The sequence below is a fragment of the Chrysoperla carnea genome, chromosome 2, assembly GCF_905475395.1.
Source record: "Chrysoperla carnea chromosome 2, inChrCarn1.1, whole genome shotgun sequence".
Taxonomy (NCBI): domain Eukaryota; kingdom Metazoa; phylum Arthropoda; class Insecta; order Neuroptera; family Chrysopidae; genus Chrysoperla; species Chrysoperla carnea.
In genome coordinates this window covers 21,611,101-21,632,845 of record NC_058338.1, presented here as the reverse complement: position 1 = coordinate 21,632,845, position 21,745 = coordinate 21,611,101, and the positions used below count along the sequence as shown (strand labels likewise).

At 29.9% G+C, this 21,745-nt stretch overlaps 1 protein-coding gene across 1 annotated transcript in view; it reads left to right on the top strand.

The window, feature by feature from the left end:
• LOC123291838 (myosin-VIIa) overlaps positions 1–21,745 on the top strand; it is a 93,421-nt gene that overhangs the window by 70,350 nt on the left and 1,326 nt on the right. The window contains exons 4-21 of the mRNA XM_044872266.1: positions 9,198–9,298; positions 9,401–9,552; positions 9,935–10,125; positions 10,427–10,645; positions 10,880–11,050; positions 11,140–11,382; positions 11,699–12,064; positions 12,733–13,547; positions 13,984–14,022; positions 14,702–15,401; positions 15,468–15,869; positions 15,978–16,337; positions 16,492–16,721; positions 16,805–17,000; positions 17,076–17,240; positions 17,352–18,425; positions 18,835–19,362; positions 19,662–19,901. Of these exons, the coding sequence (XP_044728201.1) occupies positions 9,198–9,298; positions 9,401–9,552; positions 9,935–10,125; positions 10,427–10,645; positions 10,880–11,050; positions 11,140–11,382; positions 11,699–12,064; positions 12,733–13,547; positions 13,984–14,022; positions 14,702–15,401; positions 15,468–15,869; positions 15,978–16,337; positions 16,492–16,721; positions 16,805–17,000; positions 17,076–17,240; positions 17,352–18,425; positions 18,835–19,362; positions 19,662–19,901 (6,192 nt within the window). The remainder of the gene's footprint in view (positions 1–9,197; positions 9,299–9,400; positions 9,553–9,934; positions 10,126–10,426; positions 10,646–10,879; positions 11,051–11,139; positions 11,383–11,698; positions 12,065–12,732; positions 13,548–13,983; positions 14,023–14,701; positions 15,402–15,467; positions 15,870–15,977; positions 16,338–16,491; positions 16,722–16,804; positions 17,001–17,075; positions 17,241–17,351; positions 18,426–18,834; positions 19,363–19,661; positions 19,902–21,745) is intronic.

The window sequence follows — 21,745 nt, the reverse complement described above, 5'->3', positions numbered from 1 at the left end:
TATTTAAAATAAAAATAGTGCTGGGCGAGTTAACATTTCGTATAACTTGGAAAATTGTCATCAAATTATTTTGTAAATAGTTCGGTGTCTGTTAAAAGGAACATGATCATCTCGAGCGAGTAAATCGTTCGGTATCTTTACTATAACTAATCAGCAGTGATTCCGATTAATGGCTATTAAATCATATGTCCGTTGGCTTTTTAGAAAATTAAAAGCTCAATTGAGATCAAATTTAATTAGTTTAAGCAGCTAGTGTGTATTAAAAAATTACTATTTAGTTTCTTATAGTTTTTAAAATTTTCAAATATATTGTCCTTGTCAGAACGTATAAGACCTTCAAAACTTTCTAGCTGGAAGTGAGTGAATCTTTAAGAAATGTTTTTAAATTTATACGTTACGAGAGTAAATGGCCATCCAGATTGTGAGCTGTAACCTATCCAGTTAAATAATGTTATGAAGAAGTGTGGAAGAATTTTCTTGGACAGTTCATTATTTAAGTTTTCCAGAGCTTTTTCTAAAACAATAGATATCTCCATGGTATGTAGTATGTGTCATCTTCTCTGTCACTGCTCAGCTCTAGCCATGAGAAGATGGACTTACTCGAGCCAGCCTGTCTTTTACGATCTCTCCGACCTACAGTCCGTCGACGTCAAAGCTTAGGATCAACTTAAATAATTTTTTTGTAAATTATAATTTTTTAATTATTTTAATATGCCCATCACTATTTCAAGTTGGTTTAATACAAATGTATGTACTCAACATACAAGTTTTTCTCTTTAGCTACATACGTAGAACAAACACACGCTTCTTCTACGCTCAAGTTAAGATCCTATTTTATTGTTATAAATGATAATAATATTTATTATTATTATTTTTTTTAAATGTTTAGATAAGCTGTTTCATTTTTTAGAGTTTCTTTTTTCAACAACAAAAAATTGTCTATTCTTTAAATGTCGTACATATATCATGATTAAAAAAACCTATTATATACATTTCTATTCTAGGCTCTTTGTGATACATACAAAAACCGTTGAAATTGTTTCGTAATGATTCTGAGGTTATATATGAATGTCGTTAACGAGTTTATTGTAACTTAGTACTTCCACATTACTTCTATTATTATCAACACTCAATAAATAGGGAGGCAAAACAGATTTGAACTTAATCGAGATGGCATTAACTCTCCTAAAACGATCTTACATGTGTAGTTTCGAATTGATTTAGTAATAGGCAAAGTATTGGCCTTATCCTTCTTAAGACTGCAAGATTCCTTGCTAATTGCATTGCATGGACCTTCCACGAGTACAATTATGTAGTATTGTACAAAAATAAGGCTGCATTACTAATAAGATTGATATCTTCACGATAATATGAAAACCTGGCAATTTTCCTCTGGCGTGTTGTCCTCTTAGATATAACAATTATTCAGAAAGCTTCTATAGTGCAAGGTTATTAGTTGATTTGATCCGCAACGAAAATGATAGATTTTAACAATAATAGTGACATAATAACGAGAGAAACGGAAACTGATCTCAGTCCTGTGTAAACAATTTAAAAGCGCCTATAAAAAAAGACAATAGGGAGATATCGAGGTACTTTTGATATGGTGTGTAGGAGGATGTTCTGTGTCAATAGCGGTCAAAAAATTACATGAATTAATTTCGTCGACCCTACTACCTTTTTCTAAACCCAATATGAATCTTCTTAACCCGTATATCTGACTTAAGAATTCCTTACTTGCATTTTGATCGCAAGCAGTCAAGCACATCATAAATATATACAAATGGAAGTTTTTAAGATCTGTGTCAATTATTCTGATCCATAAATTATATACATATTTAACCAACAAAGGTAATCTTTGACGCTAATGCGATACATGCGCGTGCATTATGTTTTTGATTGAGTTCAACTCTGTGGGTGATTTCAATTAATTTTATTATTTTTTTCTTTAAATATGAATATTAATAGGTAAGTTAAACACAAGACAAATATAATTGTTGGTAATTTTCTGGGAAAGGAAATAATTAATTTCAAATATTTTGGTAAATTCATTGCCCAATGTCATAACTTTATAATCCGTAAAATAATAATTGGCAGATTTTGCTTCATCATTCTCTCGCTGAAAAGTATTTCAGTGTTTACTAAAATGAATTGAGTGAACCCATGAAGGTTACCGTATCGAAAGCAATTAATAGCATTAATTAGAATATTGTATTTATTGTTTAATTTTAATTGAGTTTACTAACATTTTATCGTAAACGTCAGCACAAAAAACTTTAATTACTACAAAGTTTTTTTGTAAAACTAAATGGAAGTTTTATTTGATTTTCTTCTTGGAGATAGTATAGAAAATAAAATAACAAAGTTTGTAAATAAAAACATTAATTTTTTCTTGTTAAACTCAAGTTTTTCATGTAACTTATAAACACCTGCAAGGCATGCCAAGACAACTCTAATTTAAAGAAAAAATTTGATGAACTATATAGTTATAAGTAGATAAAAACAAAAAGCTTTGTCTATACATGTTTTCTAGTAAAATATAACATCACATAACTTCCAGTATCTTTAAAGCTTTTATTTATTAAATTTTATTTAAACAAACAAAGGGTTCATGTAAATCACACGTCCAAATTCCCAGATGATGAAAATAATTTTCGCTACCTTCCTAAAACTGCAATATTAATTATTGTATTGTCACAGAGATGTGTAGTTTAGAGCATCCATGGGCAAACGGGGCTTAGAGAAGCCACTCAGACTTCTGTACCTAACATAAGAGTAAGACAGTGATACCCTAACCAGTGGTAACCAATAATACGAGTAAGACAGAGAGACAACATTTTTTTCTGCCTGTCTCATTACTATTAGAGAAACTGAAACACACAATAGAGTTTATGACACACAATAAAGTTATAACAATGTTAACTTCGACTTAAAATAACTCGCCCATGCCTGATATACATACAAAAATTTAAGTGAGTCAATAATGTATCTAGTTAGTATATGTAGTAAAATCTTTAAATAAATGCATTTATACAAAAAGAAAACTTAAAAATTTTTAAATTAGTTGAAATATGTAAAGGAAAATAAAAAGATAATATTAGTTGCATTCAAAAAGTGTAATATTTATTATTCATACAAACACGATTAATATATTTCTTGAACATATCAAATAACATGTTTGAACGCTAGAGGGTTAATTAAATTATCTAGATTTATTCAATTAGTTTAAATGGGGGAATGATTTTTAACTTCAGCTGTAGACAACCCTTATTTTGTTTTGTTTTTGTAAAGTATCATTAACATCATGTTAGGGTTGTAACTAAATTTCATTTTTGCAGTTATATTTTTTAACTATTCTTGCATTCAACAATGGTAGATTGAGAAAATTTTCCGAAACACAGGGTTAATCCTGTTTTAATTTCACTTTAAACTTATAACACTCCTGCTTTAATCAATATCAAAGTGGTGGTCAAGGACATCAGATGAGATGAAAAGGATACTTAGAGAGCTATCATTTTTTGGGACAAATTTTTGGAAATATTTTCATTGAAATTGAAATATTTGAGCTGACTTTGTTTTGAATTATTGTTTTGAATTACCTAATTATTTTATCATTTCAATTTTCGAAATGAATTGAGCCATGTTTATTTGACCATTCATTTCCATAGTAATTATTTATATGTTAAAATTATATGTCATACCTTTGCAAACTGAAGCGATTTTGATGATCATTGCCCATTTTTTAGTTTTTTTAGTATAAAAACACTATCAATATGAGTTTTATTGAAATACAATGTATAGCTAGCTATATTCTAGAGACAGCAAACGATGAGTTAAAATAATAGTGAATCGATATTCATATCAAATGATTAAAACGGAATAATTAAAATCTTTTGTGAAAAAATATGATGGAAGTTAAAACACAATAGACTTAATAGAAAATACTTTGTTTTTTCTATTTCTAGTAAATTTTAATATTTTTAAGTACAATTTGTCTGAAAACATGAAAATATTATTTTTTTAACTCTTTTTACTTCTGCTTGAAGTATTCTATTCATTTAAAAAATAAATAAAAAATTTATTTGGTGAAGAGGTTACAAAGAAATGATTTTTCCATTGTTCTTAGAAGTTAAGATCAGAATTGTATTTTTATTTTTTTGGTTTTTGATTTGACATTCTGAAAGTGAGTGAACTGAGGCAATAATCTTATAGGTACTTTTCATTTCTTATAGCATTAAATTTTCTTAAATTTTAAATCAAAGTATAGAACTAAATAAATGTTTAAACAGTTAACACGATCGGTAATGACATTTGGTTTTATATTTGTAGTCGTTGTTATTAAATCCTAAGCTGAAACATAATCTTTATGAAAATATTGACAATTATATATCAATAATTTTAATAATAATAACGGGTACCGTAGGGAACCCTTACAGGACTTTAGAAGACTCAAGAATGTGACGTCAAATATCATAATGAGTAGTCTTAGATTGTTAGTTGACCATTTCTACATGGAGAATTCAAACGCAAACAAAACCTTTATCAAATATAAACTTTTGAAAAAAAAATATGACTATTTTGTGGTATTTAATTTGTAATATAAGAACTGATAAAATAAATGATGTAGAAATAATGTTTTATCACCGGATACAGGAACTGCTAAAATACAAATTATTATTGTATTATGATTTACAACGTGTTTAAAAGATTTTAGTATTTCAAAATAATCATTTTTTATTTTTAATTGATGATATTTTCGAAATCCAACATTGAATCATGTACATTAATTAAAGAAGGCGAAGTCAATTTTTTTGCTGCATTCTTCATTATGTTCTCATATGTAAAAATTGCTACTACCTATTATATGAATAGCTTCAAGTTTTTCCTTCAATATCTGATAAAATTCGAGATTCCTTCACATGAGTCAATAATACTGTTCAAATGACCCGCCCCGCTCAATATTTTGACGTACCCTGTATATATATTATAAATGTGAATATAAAGATGTTTGTTTGTTTGTTAGTTTTTCACGCTTTTGCGCAAAAACTACTGAATGGATTTTAATGAAAATCAACACTAATATAGCTCATAAATCAGAATAGCACATGAGCTATAATCATAGAATATTAAACTAGAGAACACCATGGCCCAAAACTTACGATATGATGAATGAGAGAGAAGACTGCCAATGAGTTCCTCTGTGTCCTTGTCTAATCTATATGTCATTGGCTACATATTGTTTAATTATTGGAGAGACACAAAATCTCTATGCATCATATGATTATGACATATGTCTTCTCTATCATTCATCATACTGCATCCACTTACAGACGCGCTCGAGTTACTACAAAAATCCCCTATTGGGCTCCCTTACTATATGGATTAATTCAGAATTCACTTAACGTATCCGTTCAGCATGTGTGTACGGCCTTGAACAAATCTGAAAGAAACTTTTACCACTGGAACACGCATTACTTATTACATCAATAAATTATGCATTTAATTGTATGTTGCAGAATATAAAATAATAATATATTTATTAGATTTTATTAAACAATTAAATGTAATAGCAGATGATTCAAGGATAAAGTATTACTTAGCTTTGTGGTCGGCATAAAACTGCATCGCAACATATATTCTTTCCGTAATAACTTAATTAATTAAATATTGTAAAAATAAATATTAACTTAATTGTAACAAAATTAAATTTATTTACATTTTAATTGAGATCAAGGGTTGTCGATTACGAACGTCCGGTTTTATGATTATTTGTTTTAAATCCAAATATAACATAAAATATAACAATTCAACTCACAACCTATTTAAATGTTTGAATATCTTATTGTTTTCATTGACTCCATCCATAGTCATGGTAGGGATAATCAATTCGATGCCAGCGCTTCTAGTGAATAATTTTGGCGTTAAAGGGCGGTGTTAAGACTAATTTTCAATTTTTATACATGTAAATGGTACCTGTAGTAAGTGTCAAATTAAAATTATTGAAAAATAATAATTAATTAAACTTTTTGCATTAGAAATTGCGAAAATAATATTAAATTTTCATTCAATCCATAGAATTAATTATATGTCCACTCATACAATTATATTAATAAAGTAGTGTATCGTTACCATGGAAACGTGTCCAATAAAACTCATGTACGGTACGAATATATGACTATTCTTATGTTTTAGACCCTTTATATTTTATCTTTCGATTTCATTCTTATGTATGTCTTTCGATTGAAAAGATCGATTTTTTGGCTTAACCGATGCGCAAATTCAGGGTATGCTTTTGCTTTTAACTTGCCATGTTAACACGCGAATTTAGGAAATTAAAATCTAGATTAATTGAAACATTTCTTTTCATAAATAATTGAGCTAATATTTATAATATTTAACAAACTTCAAGTTTTTGTTTTACAAGGACGTACAAAGATTTTTCTGGTACTATTCTATACATCGCCTGTGTATATTAAGTTTAAGGCACATAAAAATCACATCGTAAATAACACAAATAAAGTAATCATACTCACAAATTATGTATTAAACATAAAAATAAACATTTTAATAAATTATGTATTCATAAATAATTCATGAAGTATTGATCTGTTATTTAAACAATATTTCGTTCGTATAATTTGTATAATTGAAATCACTCACTTGAATTCACTCATCATGAATTAATTATCTACCAATTTACATACGTGATTTGCCATTTCCTTCCTCTTTAAAATATCATTAATTGAACTTTGATAATTGATACTTGATATCAAAGAAATTTCACAAACTTCAGAAGATTAAACAAAAGTTAATGCACAAAAATGATCTGAATGAGAGAGTATCGAAAATAGATGCACAGAATTGTCTGTCATCTTCCAATTTTTACAAAGCTTACAGTTTGTAGGTATATCAAATACAATAACTAATAATTAAAATACGACAAACTGAGTTAAAACTCAGTCCCATACAATTTTCGGACCGTTTTAAAATTGACCCACTCAATTATTTTCATTTTTATGAGAAAACTATTTTTTACTTATTTGTGTAATGAAATTTTGTTATTGCTGAAATTTGGATGTATCTATGCCAGTAAGAATAAAATTTTTCGATATCTGGAGTAATTTTCAAAAAATCAAAAATTGAAAATTTTGTTTAATTATTTAGCTTTAGATATTTCGAAAACCAAGGCAGATATCGAAAAAATGTATTCTTATTTTTGGTCTACATTCATGAAGTTGTAGCAAAATTCATCATCAAAATTGAAAATATAGTAAAAATAATTTCAATCCTAAGTCTAAAATTGCCTTGACGCTCGTACTACCCCCTTGATCTAAATAACATTAATTTCCCTGCTAGACCTGTTATTTTGAGCTCTCTATCTTGACGGGAAGTACAATTTAATTTTTTTCACGGCTTACAACATCCGATTTACACACGCTTTGCGATATTTAGCTTTCTATATCTTTGGAAAATATCTTAATTTTCAGATATGTACAATATTTGTGCCGAAGAAAAAAACAGATGTACAAGAAAGCATAATAAATGAATAAAAATTAACGGGATTTTTGTATATTTTTGTAACGATTGCTAACTTTTTCTTTCTCTGCATCCAAAAGTTACACAAAACAGTGGATTATTTTTTTGCAATCTAGAACAAAACATTAATCACTTAAATAAAATACACAAATCAAAACTGTCCAAGAACCATTAAATATTAAAAATATAATAAATATTTATTAGGTTACTTAATATAATGGGACAATACACTAGACAGGGTGACATAGTTATTATATACATACACTACTGTCCAAAAATTTATTCTTCATTTATATTATCCATATTCTATTTCTGGAATTCCATTACTCTTTGGAATGTGTACCACTTTATGATATACTTAACACCACCCTAAATATTCAAATAACTACGATATTAATGTTGTCAAAATAAACCAGTATTTAGCACAAAAAATAAAATGAAAAAAATGTACCATATTTATATATAACGGACTAAAAAGTATAAAATAATTTTTACTTTTGATAGCTACTAAAATACTTATTAATAAACGATTGAGATGGTCAAACGCAAAGTGATCGACATCTCCGATTCTGCTTATCGGATTGAGGTCAACTAAGACTTAATTTTTCTTATTATTTTTCTTTCATTTGTAATATATTTAATCTTGATACGACTTTTCTTAGTTCATGTTAGTTTTTTTTGCAATAAAAGCTTGTACTTTAAAAATATTCTTAATTAAATTTTTTGCGCTGACAAGGTGGTAATTTTTCCTCGGTAGGGTAAATATCAAGTCATTGTCCTATATATAATAATGCTTCGGAACTGACCTAATTTATATGAGAGGAAGTCATTTCTATTGAAATAATGCATTATATATTGTGTTAACATATGGAAGGTAGAAAAGGTAGAATATTGTAGATATTGTGGTGTTTGCCTATACATATTTTTGTATAAATATCTTGATCAAACAATCGAAAACTATTTTGTTGTATTGTATAATGGTAACCGTGGACAGCCGTATTATCGTTTGTATTTATCGGTTGTCACTTTAATTCTATAGAGAATAGATCGTAAGAATTTTCTATAAAAACTTCTTTTTAGTTAAATGTTTTCTTATGTATATAAGGATTCCGTAAACATAGGTAGAAATTTTTAATTATTAGTATAAAAATGTTTCATATATTGAACTTTTTTATTTAAATTTTTCTATGAATTTCATGCTTTTATCTACAGGTTGTCGAATTTAAGATAAAGACACCCTCATATTTTTGTTATATGTGATGGGTCAAATTTCTTAAGATACTTAACCAAAATCTGAACTTTAAACTCAGCCTACAACAAATTGACAAATAGGACCCATTTTTAGTGTTTTGCTTAGCGTCAGAGATGGTTAGAGATATCGAAAAAAATTATTCGAAAAATTTGATAACTTAATAGTTTATGTATTCAAGGAAATTGCATAACAATCCAAGGAAACTATACAATAATCTTTTTATTTCCCTTGAGATTCCGTAAGCGGATACTTCAGAGTTAAAAAATGCTCGATCTTTTACTACGGAATCATAAAATCTGTGTGTAAATTAGTAAATACAAAGATGTAAATATTTAAATTTAACCTTATTTATAAACATTAATTCGAAAATAAATAACAGTTAACAAAAGATAATTTTTTTTATTTACAGGAGCAGGTGTTTAAATATCATGGAGCCAAATTGGGTGCACTTGAACCGCATGTATTTGCACTCGCAGAAGCTGCATATAGATCATTACAAGATTCAGCAACACTATGTTCATCAATTGTGGGAGGAACGGCAACAGCAGCTGTTCAACAGCAACATCAACAAACAAATGGAGAATGTCATACACCATCTTCGCCACCTGTTCGTAATCAAAGTTGTGTAATATCTGGTGAAAGTGGTGCTGGTAAAACAGAGACGACAAAATTTATTTTACAATATCTATGTAGTGTTACAAGTAATGTATCTACATGGGTCGAACAACAAATTCTAGAAGCAAACACAATTCTTGAAGCTTTCGGTATTTTATTTACTTTCTTAATTTACATAAAACTTCTCTTTATGTACTGGGCTGTTTTCAAGAAAATGGTTCAAGAGAAAGTTTCTTTATTTATATCAAACTTTAAAACTTCTTATATCGTTATAAAATCACTTTTCCTATTTATTAATTAATTCCAATTTATTTTGTTAGGATTTGAAATATGTATATTGTGCTTCTCTTTTCACAGTAGTTACTTGAAGGAATATTCGGTAGAAATATAACAACGTTTTCTTAAATTAAATTAAAAAGAAAAATCAAATTTCATAAAAATTTTTGAGAAATTTTCTTGAAAACCCGGTATAAAACAATGTATACAATTATTTCCTAAAGTACTTATGTTATTTTTTCCCAAATTTTAAAGGTAACGCAAAAACTGTTCGAAATGATAATTCTAGTCGTTTTGGAAAATTTATGCAAGTATGTTTTGATAGTAAATGGATGATTGCTGGTTGTATAATTCAAGATTATTTATTAGAACAATCTAGGATAACATTTCAAAGTCCTGGTGAAAGAAATTATCATGTATTTTATCAATTAGTTGAAGCAGGGAAGGTAATTATTACAATAGATATTGTTTTTTTAATCCCCGACAAAAAAGTGAAGTTTAAATGCTAGTTTAGCGCTACGACCTCCATAAATTTTAATAATTCGGAGTTTCAGGTTTGAAAAAATAATTTTGGATGATTATTTAACATGGTTTGATAGAACTGATAATTGAAAACTTCGGATCAAACTTGGAGAGGTCGTAGCCCTAATTATACATTTTACATTATTATACAATTATTTAACCCTAGATATATATAACAAACTTTTCATCTTCTCGATCTTATAAAAAAATTATTATTATTTTTAGAATAATAAAGAGTTAGCGGAACAATTACATTTAAAAGATGCACATTTTTATAAATACTTAAATCAATCTGGTTGTGTAAAAATTGAAGGTGTAAGTGATGGCCGAAAATTAGATTCATTACGTTTAGCATTTAACGTATTACAAGTACCACCCGAAATGTCTGAGGGTATTTTTAAAGTATTAGCTGCCATTTTATGGCTTGGTAACTTAGAATTTGAGGTAAGTTTTTCTATTATAAAACATTAGTTGTTTTTCACCCAGAGTTAATCTAATCAATCCAGCGTTTTGCACCCAAATTTAATTCAATCAATCCAACTTTTGAATTTGGCGATATTCAGCCAAATATTCTTTTTCGTCTGCAAAAGTATCAGAAATTATTAACGATCCAATTAGTTATATTAACGAACGTAAATATTAACAGAAAAATTTATCAATAAATGTTTCTTTATTCAGGATATTGACGGCGAAAGGTGTCAATTATCTGACAGTGCATGTGATGGCGAAACTTTAGAATGTGTAGCTGATTTATTAGGTTTGTCACTGGACGATATGCGGCAAGTTGTACTTCTTAGACAAATTAATGTACGAGGCAATATTACCGAAATTCCATTGAAACTTCAAGAAGTGAGTATTTCGTTGATCTAAAATATGCAATCTACTTAACGATCGAAAAAAATGACACCAATAAATATAATTTTTATTCCTGTTTTTAGGCTAGAGAAAATCGACATGCTATGGCAAAAGCGTTATATTCACGAACATTTGCCTGGTTAATTAATCACATAAATACGTGTACAAATCCTGGACAAGACTCGTCACGTTTCTTAGGTGTTTTAGATATATTTGGTTTTGAAAATTTTGCTGTAAATTCATTTGAACAATTATGTATAAATTATACAAATGAGAAATTACATAAATTTTTTAATCATTACGTTTTTGCTTTGGAACAAGAAATTGTAAGTAAAAAAAGTACATATTCTTTCGATTTAAAACATAGAAACATGAATCAAGAATTTTCGATGTAATACCTACCCTTACTTCTTTAGATATTACTGAATTTGATAGCCGTAAAATTTCGATAAATAAATCTACCCCTCATTTATAATTTTCTTTTTTAATGTTAGTTTTCTGGGAACTTTAGAATTGGAAACTGTATGATTGATTTCTAAGATAATGAACTCATTTCAATTGCAATATCTCGAATAAGTGTAATGTTTATTTTTTTATCTTAGAAAAACATTATATAACCTATGATTAAATTTTATATTGCAGTATCAACAAGAAGAAATTCAATTTTCTCACATCAAATTCACTGACAACACACAATGTTTAGAATTGATCGAAAAACCACCACGATGTATTTTAAAGTTATTGACGGAACAATGTCATATGCCAAAAGGTTCAGATCTAGCGTATTTAACAAACTTACATGGTGAATTTGAAAATCATGAAAGTTATATCAAAGGTGATGATCGTCGAAAATGGGAAAAGGAATTTGGTATACAACATTATGCTGGTTGTGTTACATATAATGTACAAGGTTTTGTTGATAAAAATCGTGATGTACAGCAAGATGTCTTCTTTGATCATATGAGCCGTTCAACTAATGAATTTGTGCAAGAGTTGACTGTTTTTCAGGTAAATAACATTTTAGTTTTCTCATGCAAATATTGGTAAATCCACTGAGAAAACATTGTCTATTATTGAAAACACAGGCTAGCTTGAGTACAAAGTCGGTCTAGTGCAAAAGAAAATGCAGTTATAGTGATTTTTCAAATCAGAGAAACACACACAGAATTAGAAAAACCTGCTTGGCTATCCATATGTGCTCCGTACTACTGTCTAAACAATTTATGCTTGAAAAGACTATATTTCTTCGTAGTTCAATCGACAAGTTGTAAAAATGGGGTGGAGATGTTGTTCAGGGATAGAAAAATCTTTAAGAACACTCCCTCTTTGAGGGAGTGTTCTTCTCTTTCTTTGAGGGAGTGTTCAAAGTTGGTCATTGTAACCAGGAATCATAATCACAACAACAATCATCATAATTCGGGAATACCAGAAGAAATAAGGTTAAATTCTGCATTTTTTGCATTTTCCAGCGAATTTTGACATACAAACATTTTTTTTCAGTTTTATCCCCCCTCCTCTTTTCACACAGGCTTCTCGAGATCCAAACTTAGGAAATTTTAATTGACCATCTCTTAACAACATCCCATTAACTTCCGAATTGTTTCTATCTGAAACTATCTGTCGTCTGTTCTATCGAGAATACTATTATTAATTTAATATCATTGAATTATTTTTAGGATTTATTAACATCAAACATAAAAATGCCAAACTCAAATGGTGCCGCAACTGTATCACGTGGTACCAGTAAAGGAAAACCAACAGTAAGCGATAGTTTTCGTCAACAATTACAAGCTCTTGTTGATGTATTACAATCCACAAACCCGTGGTATGTGCGTTGCATCAAGCCAAACAACAAAAAATTGCCAAATAATTACAACGAAAGCATGGTCTTAGATCAATTAAAATATTTAGGAATGTTAGATATAATTCGTATACGTAAAGAAGGATATCCAATACATATGACATACGAAGAATTTACAGCACGTTATCATTGTTTATCAAAAGTACATTTACCTAAAGATTCGCGAGAAGCTGTTCGAACAATAATTCGAACACATAACGTACCAGAAACCGAATGGCAAATTGGTAAAAGTAAAATATTTTTACGACGATTTGTGCATGAACCGCTAGAAGATAGTCGAAATCAGCTTGTAACATCACGTGCAATATTAATACAAAAAATATGGCGTGGATATGTGCAACGTAAAGCATACCTACGCATCCGTGATGCTGCGCTTAAGGTCCAACATGCGTATCGTGGTTGGAAATCAAGAATATTATTTATACGTAAACGTCGTGCCGCAATTGTAATTCAATCGCATTTACGTGGTGTGTTCGCGCGTGAAGTTGCTGCTGCCTTACGTGAAATGCGACGTGTGGAAGAAGAGATGCGTAAACGTGAAAAATTAGAATTGGAACGTAAACAACGTGAAGCGGAAATCAGTGCAAAACAAGCTGAGGAGGCACAAAAAACATTAGAAGAAAGTGAACGGTATGTGACTTTTTATATTTTTTGAGAATTGTTTACGCATAATACAAGCCTTATTGGTACAGTAATGAATGTAGTCTTGTAATTGAAATTGTATCGCTTTTTTAATATATACTAATGCTTTCAAAAATCTAATAAAAATATCCCACGTTCATTTGTTCGAAATTTGAATTCGAATTTAAAAGATATTGGGATTGAGAATATTACAAAATTTATGAAAATATGCTTTTAATCAAAAGTATCTGTAGGCATTAGTTATTGAAATCAGAAAAAAGCAAAACTTCACGTTTCTGATTGAATAACTTCAGAATTTAGCAATTTTTATTGAGGTTTTATTGAACCTCCAAACGCAATTGGTTCTAGTTATTATTTTATTAACTCTAAATAGAATAAGTATAGAAAAAAATAAGTATAGTGCTTTCTTTTTCTGTCTAAAAAGCAAACAACATTATAAGAATATTGTTGAGATGGAATCAAGGTAAGTTTGATTGAAAAAACTTTTAGAATTAGTTGTTGCTTTTCATTGTAGTTTTGTGAACTTTGGTAGAATATAAATTTTTAAATGTTTCACAATCATAAATGCGTATATTTTTTTCAAATAAATCGTGATCTTAATTTAAAAAATTTCGAACTTCTCCATATTTGATTCAGACGCAAATATTTTCCTTGTAAATTGGCGTACCTTGTAAATTCCTGCCTGTGTGTGTGCCTCTTTAAATCGTTCCACCCATCATCATATTTTTCATGTGCCATCCATTGTATCTTATTAAACAAATATCATAAACCATTATCAACATATTTCATTGACTTTCATGAAACAAATACAGGATGTTTTTAAATATATGACCATTATGCAAACAGTTGCATTACGCAGCATATACATTTTGTTATAAGGTAGCGGTCCCTTTCAGAATTGCTTGTTTTGTTTTTGATATTCTCGCTTAATAAAACCTTCGCATTTCTCATTTCGATATTGATATTAATATTTCAAAGTATTACCCTGATCAGTTTGACGTTTTACGTAAAGCTGGTCAGGCAGAAATTGGGGATTGAACTTTGAAATCAACATGTATGATATTGACTCAAGGCGTTCTGATTGTGAACCGTTTAAAGCCCTTTTTCATAAAAATTTATATTAATAATACTTTTTCAAACAGGGCTGCACAAGAAGAAATTGCAACATTGTCACAGATGGCAGAACATTTGAATCAAAGTAAATACGCCCAGAACAATGCTGAACCAAATACTGGAGGTATTGCAGAATCTGTTGATTTAGATAATTTATTCGCATTTTTATCGGATGTACAACCGCAAAGAAATGCTATAATCGATGAAATTGGTGAAAAAATGGATGAATTAGTTGAAGATTTAGATGTTGAACTAGAAACTGTTATTCAACAAGAATTAGAAGGACTAAATATGAGTCGCTCATCTGTACCCCCATGCACTTTACCTTTACAACATACAGGACCGTCTAAAGGTTTAGGTATGCCAACACTTCCAGAACCAACAGAGCCGCCACCTCCTCCTCCCACAACTGCGGTACAGCCACAATCACAGCAGCCCCCACCACCGCCACCACCCCAGGATATTGAACCACCGCCCATAGCAACACCCACACAAAAAGGTTCTTCAGAACCAATATATGAATCAGTTCTTCCACGTGATGAAGGTGTTGAAAATGACGGATGTATATCACCGCCTCCTTTACCTGCACCACCAATTAAATTTCGATCGAAAAGTCCTGGTATTGAACGTGTGGTACAAAGAAATGGACCAACTGAAATTAATCAACGTTCTAGATCTCCTAATTCACCACGACCTAGTCGACCCAATTCAAGAGGATCTGCCAATGGCGTAAGTTCATTTTTACATTCTGAACCAAAAATGAGGAAAAACGTATTATTATATTTTAAATTCTAGTTATTAAACCAATCACAACCACAACAATGGCGTCATAACAATGGTGTTCAAGCGACACAAACGACAAATGAGCATTTACATGATCCTGAACGAGAACAACGACGTAAATTCCGTGTCGAAAAGAAACTACAAGAAATGGAAGAAATTCAACAAGAAAAAGATACGCATACGGAAGAATTGCATCATGATATTGTTGAATTTGCACAAAACTATTTCAATACTCATGAAAAATCACCAGAAGGTACAATAATTGCAACATTAACCCGTAAATCACGAGGCAAAAGTTTAGAAGTGATACCAAAATATGAAATGGTTACCTATTATAAAGGAAATTCAATACCAAATTCACATATCCACATGTATGATCCTGATAATGTAAACGTAGCCTGTACTGTATTTAAGGTATGTAAGTTTTACTTTCTTATTTAGCTAAAAGAATTTCGAAAAGTCTTGGATATAGTGTCCATAATTTAAAGATAATTTAACTTAATTTATTTGATTCTTTTTTAGGATTTATGCAAATATTTACGTGGCGAATTAAACGTAGATCGTGAATTGAGTGTAATTCAAAGTATAATTGGCTACGGTATCGAGCGTGAAGAATTACGTGATGAAATATTAGTGCAATGTATGCGTCAAGCAACAAATAATCCAAATCCAGAATGGTGTGAACGAGTATGGCTGTTATTATGTTTGTGTATCGTGGCATTTCAACCAAGTAAACTACTTTATAAATATTTTGTATCATTCCTAAAGAAAAACTTACAATTGGAAGGAAAATTACGACAATATGTACAATGGTGTTTGGATAATTGTAAAAATACAAAAGTATCGTGTCGTGAATATCCACCATCATCTGTCGAAGTTGCAGTAAGTAAAAAACTTCAATCTCTACATCCTCCAATATTTAATTTACGCTAAGTATTTTTGTTCAGTAAATATCTTTAATTAATTATAATTATCTCACGTGAAAATAGTAGTCTTTTGGTTCATTCGAATATTCTAAAAATTATTATTTATTTAGGCGATGCGTCGTTTGGGAACAATTGTATGTCGATTCTTCTTTTTGGATGGACGAACCAAAGCAATTGACGTACATCCAACGGATACTGCTGGTGATGCAACTGTAAAGTTATCTGAACGTTTGGGTTTACGATCCACTGAAGGATGGGCTATCTATCAAAGTCGACCCGATGGTGAAGAGCATGTCAGAGCTCATCATTATTTGTACGACGTTATTGCTGAATGGGAAATGTAAGTGCAATTATATTCCTAAATTTAACAGGAAAAAAAAAACCAGAAAATAATGTTTTAATTTATTGAAATTTAATTTGCAGCAAACAAAATAAAATCGTTGCAGCAACTTCAAATTTTACAACATTATCACGTTCGAATCGAAGTAGTACAACGTTAGGTAGTGGAGAAAATCGTTTTATTTTCAAACGACGATTATTTAAATCGACTCGTGAACTATCACAAGATCCTGTTGAAGTGAATATGCTCTATGCACAAGCAGTTTATAATGTTGTTAAGGTTTGTTTACCTAAAATCAAAATTATTCCAACCCAAATAAATCAATTCTAAGCTAAATATAACAATTTATTTTAGTGTGATGCGTTTCCTGTTACGGAAAAAGTGGCATTACAATTGGCTGGTCTTCAAGCGCAAGTTGCATTGGGTGATCCAAAAGATAATAGCAAACTCGAATATTATACAGATCTTGATACTTATTTACCGTATAGAATTAGTCGAGCTCGTGGTGATGATGTCTGGGTAAGAACTTATTCTTCAAATTCAATATCAATTTTAAGTAGTAATAGTAGTTGAATCCTATTGTTTATATGGATTTTGAATTAATTAATGATTGTTATTTAATAATTTTAGGTGCCAATAATAGCCCAAGCACATCGTCAATATGGTGCAGGTCGATCTGAACTTCAAGCCAAAGCATTATACTTATCATGTGTGATGCAATATCCATTGTATGGAACAACAATGTTCCCAGTTACATATCGTGGTTATTGGTCATATGGTAACGCATTAATTCTTGGTGTAAATTGTGAAGGTTTAATGTTAATTAAGCCCGATGATAAATTTGTGTTATACGAATATCGTTACCATGAAGTTGAATCAATTTTAATTGATCCTAGTGATAGTTTTATAACAATCAGTTTATTACGTCACACTCAAGACAGCAGTCATAAATGTTTCGTATTTGAAACTCAACAAAAGAATGAAATTGGTTCATTAATCGTTAGTTATTATCCAACATTAGCATCTTGGTTAAATGAAAGCGAACAACCGATTAAGAAGTTTAAGAGTATAACGAATGAGGATCGTATCCGTTTGTATCATAATTTAGTTAATTGTAGGCGAACATTAGTCGATAGTGATATGTTAAGGAAACCTCAAGACATGTCTGGTGGATTTTTACGAAACACTTTACGTCGTTTAAGTAAACATCGTTTAGAAAAATTACGTCAAGAACATGGAAATGCAACAGATCATGGTGAAACGTACAAAGGCTTCCCTTATGCCTTTTGGGCATTCAGTCGACAGCCAATACCACAAAGTATTACACGTATGCCAGAAGTGGACGAACAAGTTGCATTACAAGTATTCCAAATTGTTTTAACTTATTCAGGATTAGGTCAAAATGGTGAAACTATTCGGCGAGCTGAAGATGAACACGTGAATTTAATTCAAACAATTATGGAACGTGTTATGCGTAAAGAAAATTTACTGTGTGAATTTTATATGCAATTAATTAAACAAACTACTGATCATCCGGATCCTAATTCGAGAGTTAATTTACGACATTGGGCATTACTATCGTTAGCATGCTCTGTAATTCTTCCACCAAATAAAGTTATACGTAAATATTTGATGTCACACTTGAAACGATGTTCTAGTGATTATGTTACTGAAGAAGGAAAATTTGCACGGTTTGCTGAAAAAGTATGGTTTATTTTATAATTAATACCGATCGTATGTCTCACAAAGAAATTGCAGATCATGAAAATGGAACTTTCATGATTAAAGTTTACGATTCCCAAATCTATCTGCTGCTATTTATTTAAAATCTTCGCAATCTCTAGAAACATCTTAAAATTTCATATTTTTTATAAATTCAATTTCAAAAATAGAGAATGGAAAAGTTGATGTACGGATGGTTTCCAAAATATCACTATGATCTCATTCTCTCAAAACGATAGCTACAGGACACCCTATAGTTTACCTCATAAACCGTAGAGTTTCATCTAAATCTTAAACATAAAACTGCTTTCTGGTAATATCTGCTTATTTGTGGGACATATGTTAACAGTTTGTTGATAATGTATTCTAAATCAATATTTTTCCAATACAGTGTTTACTGAAAACGCAAGGTACACGTCGCCGCCAGTGGCCACCGTCTCGTGAAGAAATTACATGTACAATAAATCGTCGTCCAATTTATGCACGCTTCCATTTTATGGATGGGCAATATCACTCAGTTGAATTTCATCCATCAGCAACGGCACGTGATGTTATGGAAATTGTTAAAAATAAAATTGGTCTTCCAGAAACAGCCATGGGTTACGCAATATACGAAGTATTAGGGTCATCTGAACGTAGTCTTTTACCGGACGAAAAAATTTCTGATGTTATGTCAAAATGGGAACGTTATCGTACTGCACAAAATAATTCAAATGCACAGCAACAACAACAGATGCCACAAAATGGTACCCAAACGTTGACAAAAACACGAAGACAACATCATTTGTTCCTATTTAAAAAACATTTGTTCCTTGATCAATATATTAATTTAAATGATCCTGTTGAAAAAGAGTTGTTATATCATCAAGTTCTACATGATCTACGAAGTGATCGGTTTCCTATTACTGAAAAGGAAGCAGTAAGTATTCTTTCAGCATCTTAATAACAAAATATTTCGAATATCCAATAATTCCCAATAAATCCCGTATGAAAAAAATCTAAGGATTTTACGTCTAAGTAGTAGGATTTACGGAAACATTTGGGTGTATTATCATCATTTTTTTGAGATTATAAGAAATATTGCTTAAGGCGACAATAGCAGCATAATGATGAAAGCTAGAATGGTTCTAGTCTTGCGTAAACTCTAGAAAAAATAAATTTCGTGAGGTCCTTTCCTATCTATGCATCTGAATATTTAAGATAATTTTTTTTTTCTAGATGATGTTAACAGCACTACAAGCACAGTTAGAATTAGGTGATATGGGTGATATATTACATGACTATCGTCCAATAGCAAGTCATTGTTTGGCGCCAAGATTTGTTCCAAATATTCCATCAGAAGGTGTTGCAATGCATCATCAATCATTACGAGGCATGACGTCAACTGAAGCGAAAAAAGCCTTCCTAAATCTAATTCAAAGTTGGCCATTACATAGAGCAACCATTTTTGATGTTATGGTAAGATTTTGTTTTATAATTTGATGAACTCTTCATTGAAGTTTGTTTTGATGATGATATTTTTGAGTACTAACGATTGGGCATTAAATAGTGAGCTCGAATAATGTAGCATAGGGCTAAGAACGATTGGCAATTAAATATTTGCATGAATAGTTGTTTTGATCTAGTAATTAATAATCATTGCATAGAATATGGAATATTCGAAAATTCAACAGTTTTCATTTCACTCTAAATCAAATCAGTTTTTTCTTTTATCGGAAAATATAACAAGTTTTGAACAATCTGAAATACATTTTTAAGATATTTATTATAAATTTTATTTCATTTATTTATTTATTTCAATTTAAACTTTTTTTAATACCTATAAAATGGGCATGATCATCTCTTATTTGTTAAAGAAATTATGATTAAGCCGCGAAAATCGTCCTCGTGCTAAATGATCAAATCTGTTCAAGATAGCAAAACAAAATCTAAATTCAAAATTTAATGTTTTTTACTAATAAAATGCATTAATTCAATAACTTTTTATGGGGCTGCACTGAAGCTCCAATTCTCTAAAGAAAACTTGTCAATCGAAGGATGAATTCTTTCATGTGAATCCGGCAAGGGTGGTTCTTAAATACTTTAATGATTGAGATGTTGACGATTCACGTTAGGTTTACCTAACTTAATTTACCTAACTGCGAAAAAGTACAGAATTTTGGGCTCTAAAAAAATTAGGGCAAAGAATCTCAGAGGTGTAACCGGGAAATAATTAATTTCACAAGAGAAACAGATAGACTCTCTAATTGATTATTATAGCACGATGATCCTGAAATCCAACGGAGAAAACAATGTAAAATTTAGGGAAATTAGGGCTACCGAAAAAGATCTAAGTTAATTTACCTCCACTTTCTTTCTACTTTTCGACAGTAACACTTTTTGGGTTATTCCGATATGACTTGATTATGAACATTCCCATTTTTTATTTACCCTATTGTTAAAAATTTCGTTAAAATAATTACAAATTTTTCTGTTTAATTATGTTACGAATTATTCCATTATCTATTAGTTTTTTGCTTTTTCAATTTTTGTTTTTTAATTTATTTCATATCGTTCATTTCATTCATTTTCTTCAGTAGATTTTCCTTTTTATCACCTTTTAGTATTTGTTTTTTCCAATTACTTTTCTTATTTTTATTTTCTAATTTATTTTGTGAGGTATTAATAGATATTGCTTTCAGTAATGGAAATGTTCTTTTATCTTCCATCCATTTCATTGTGGATTTAATACAATTTCATCTGATTGAAGAAATCATTTTCATTCATTTTTCCATTCTCAGAATAAAGTGTATAAAAACTTTCTTAAATTATTTGACAAAATTTTTATTAAGTCGGTAAAGATTTAATTCAATTATTCACGTTAAAAGTGTCAACGATTTAAATTATAATTTCTAATACATGCTTTAACAAAAAATAAATCGTTTTACAGTATCTGTATTTAGTAAGACTTGAAATAAATATGAGCACTATATTTCGACAACTAAACCATGATTATAAAACGATTCGTTCAAAAATATTTGAAGAAGTTTCTATATTTTATGAGATCGCGCTTAATCGTCTACAAAAATCGCGATTTTAACGTAATCAAAATTTGCTAGCGTAGGAATTATTTAGTGTTGAATAATATATTTCATCAAATTTATGTTACCTACTCTAAGTGGTTAAGATAATAAAATATCGCTTTCAGTGAAACACGTGACTTCCCATGTGGGATCCGCGTTGTCGGAATGTACTACGAAAAGTTATGAAACTTAATTATAAACCATTCTGTACATTCAAAGTACTTCAATTGTTTACTTTGA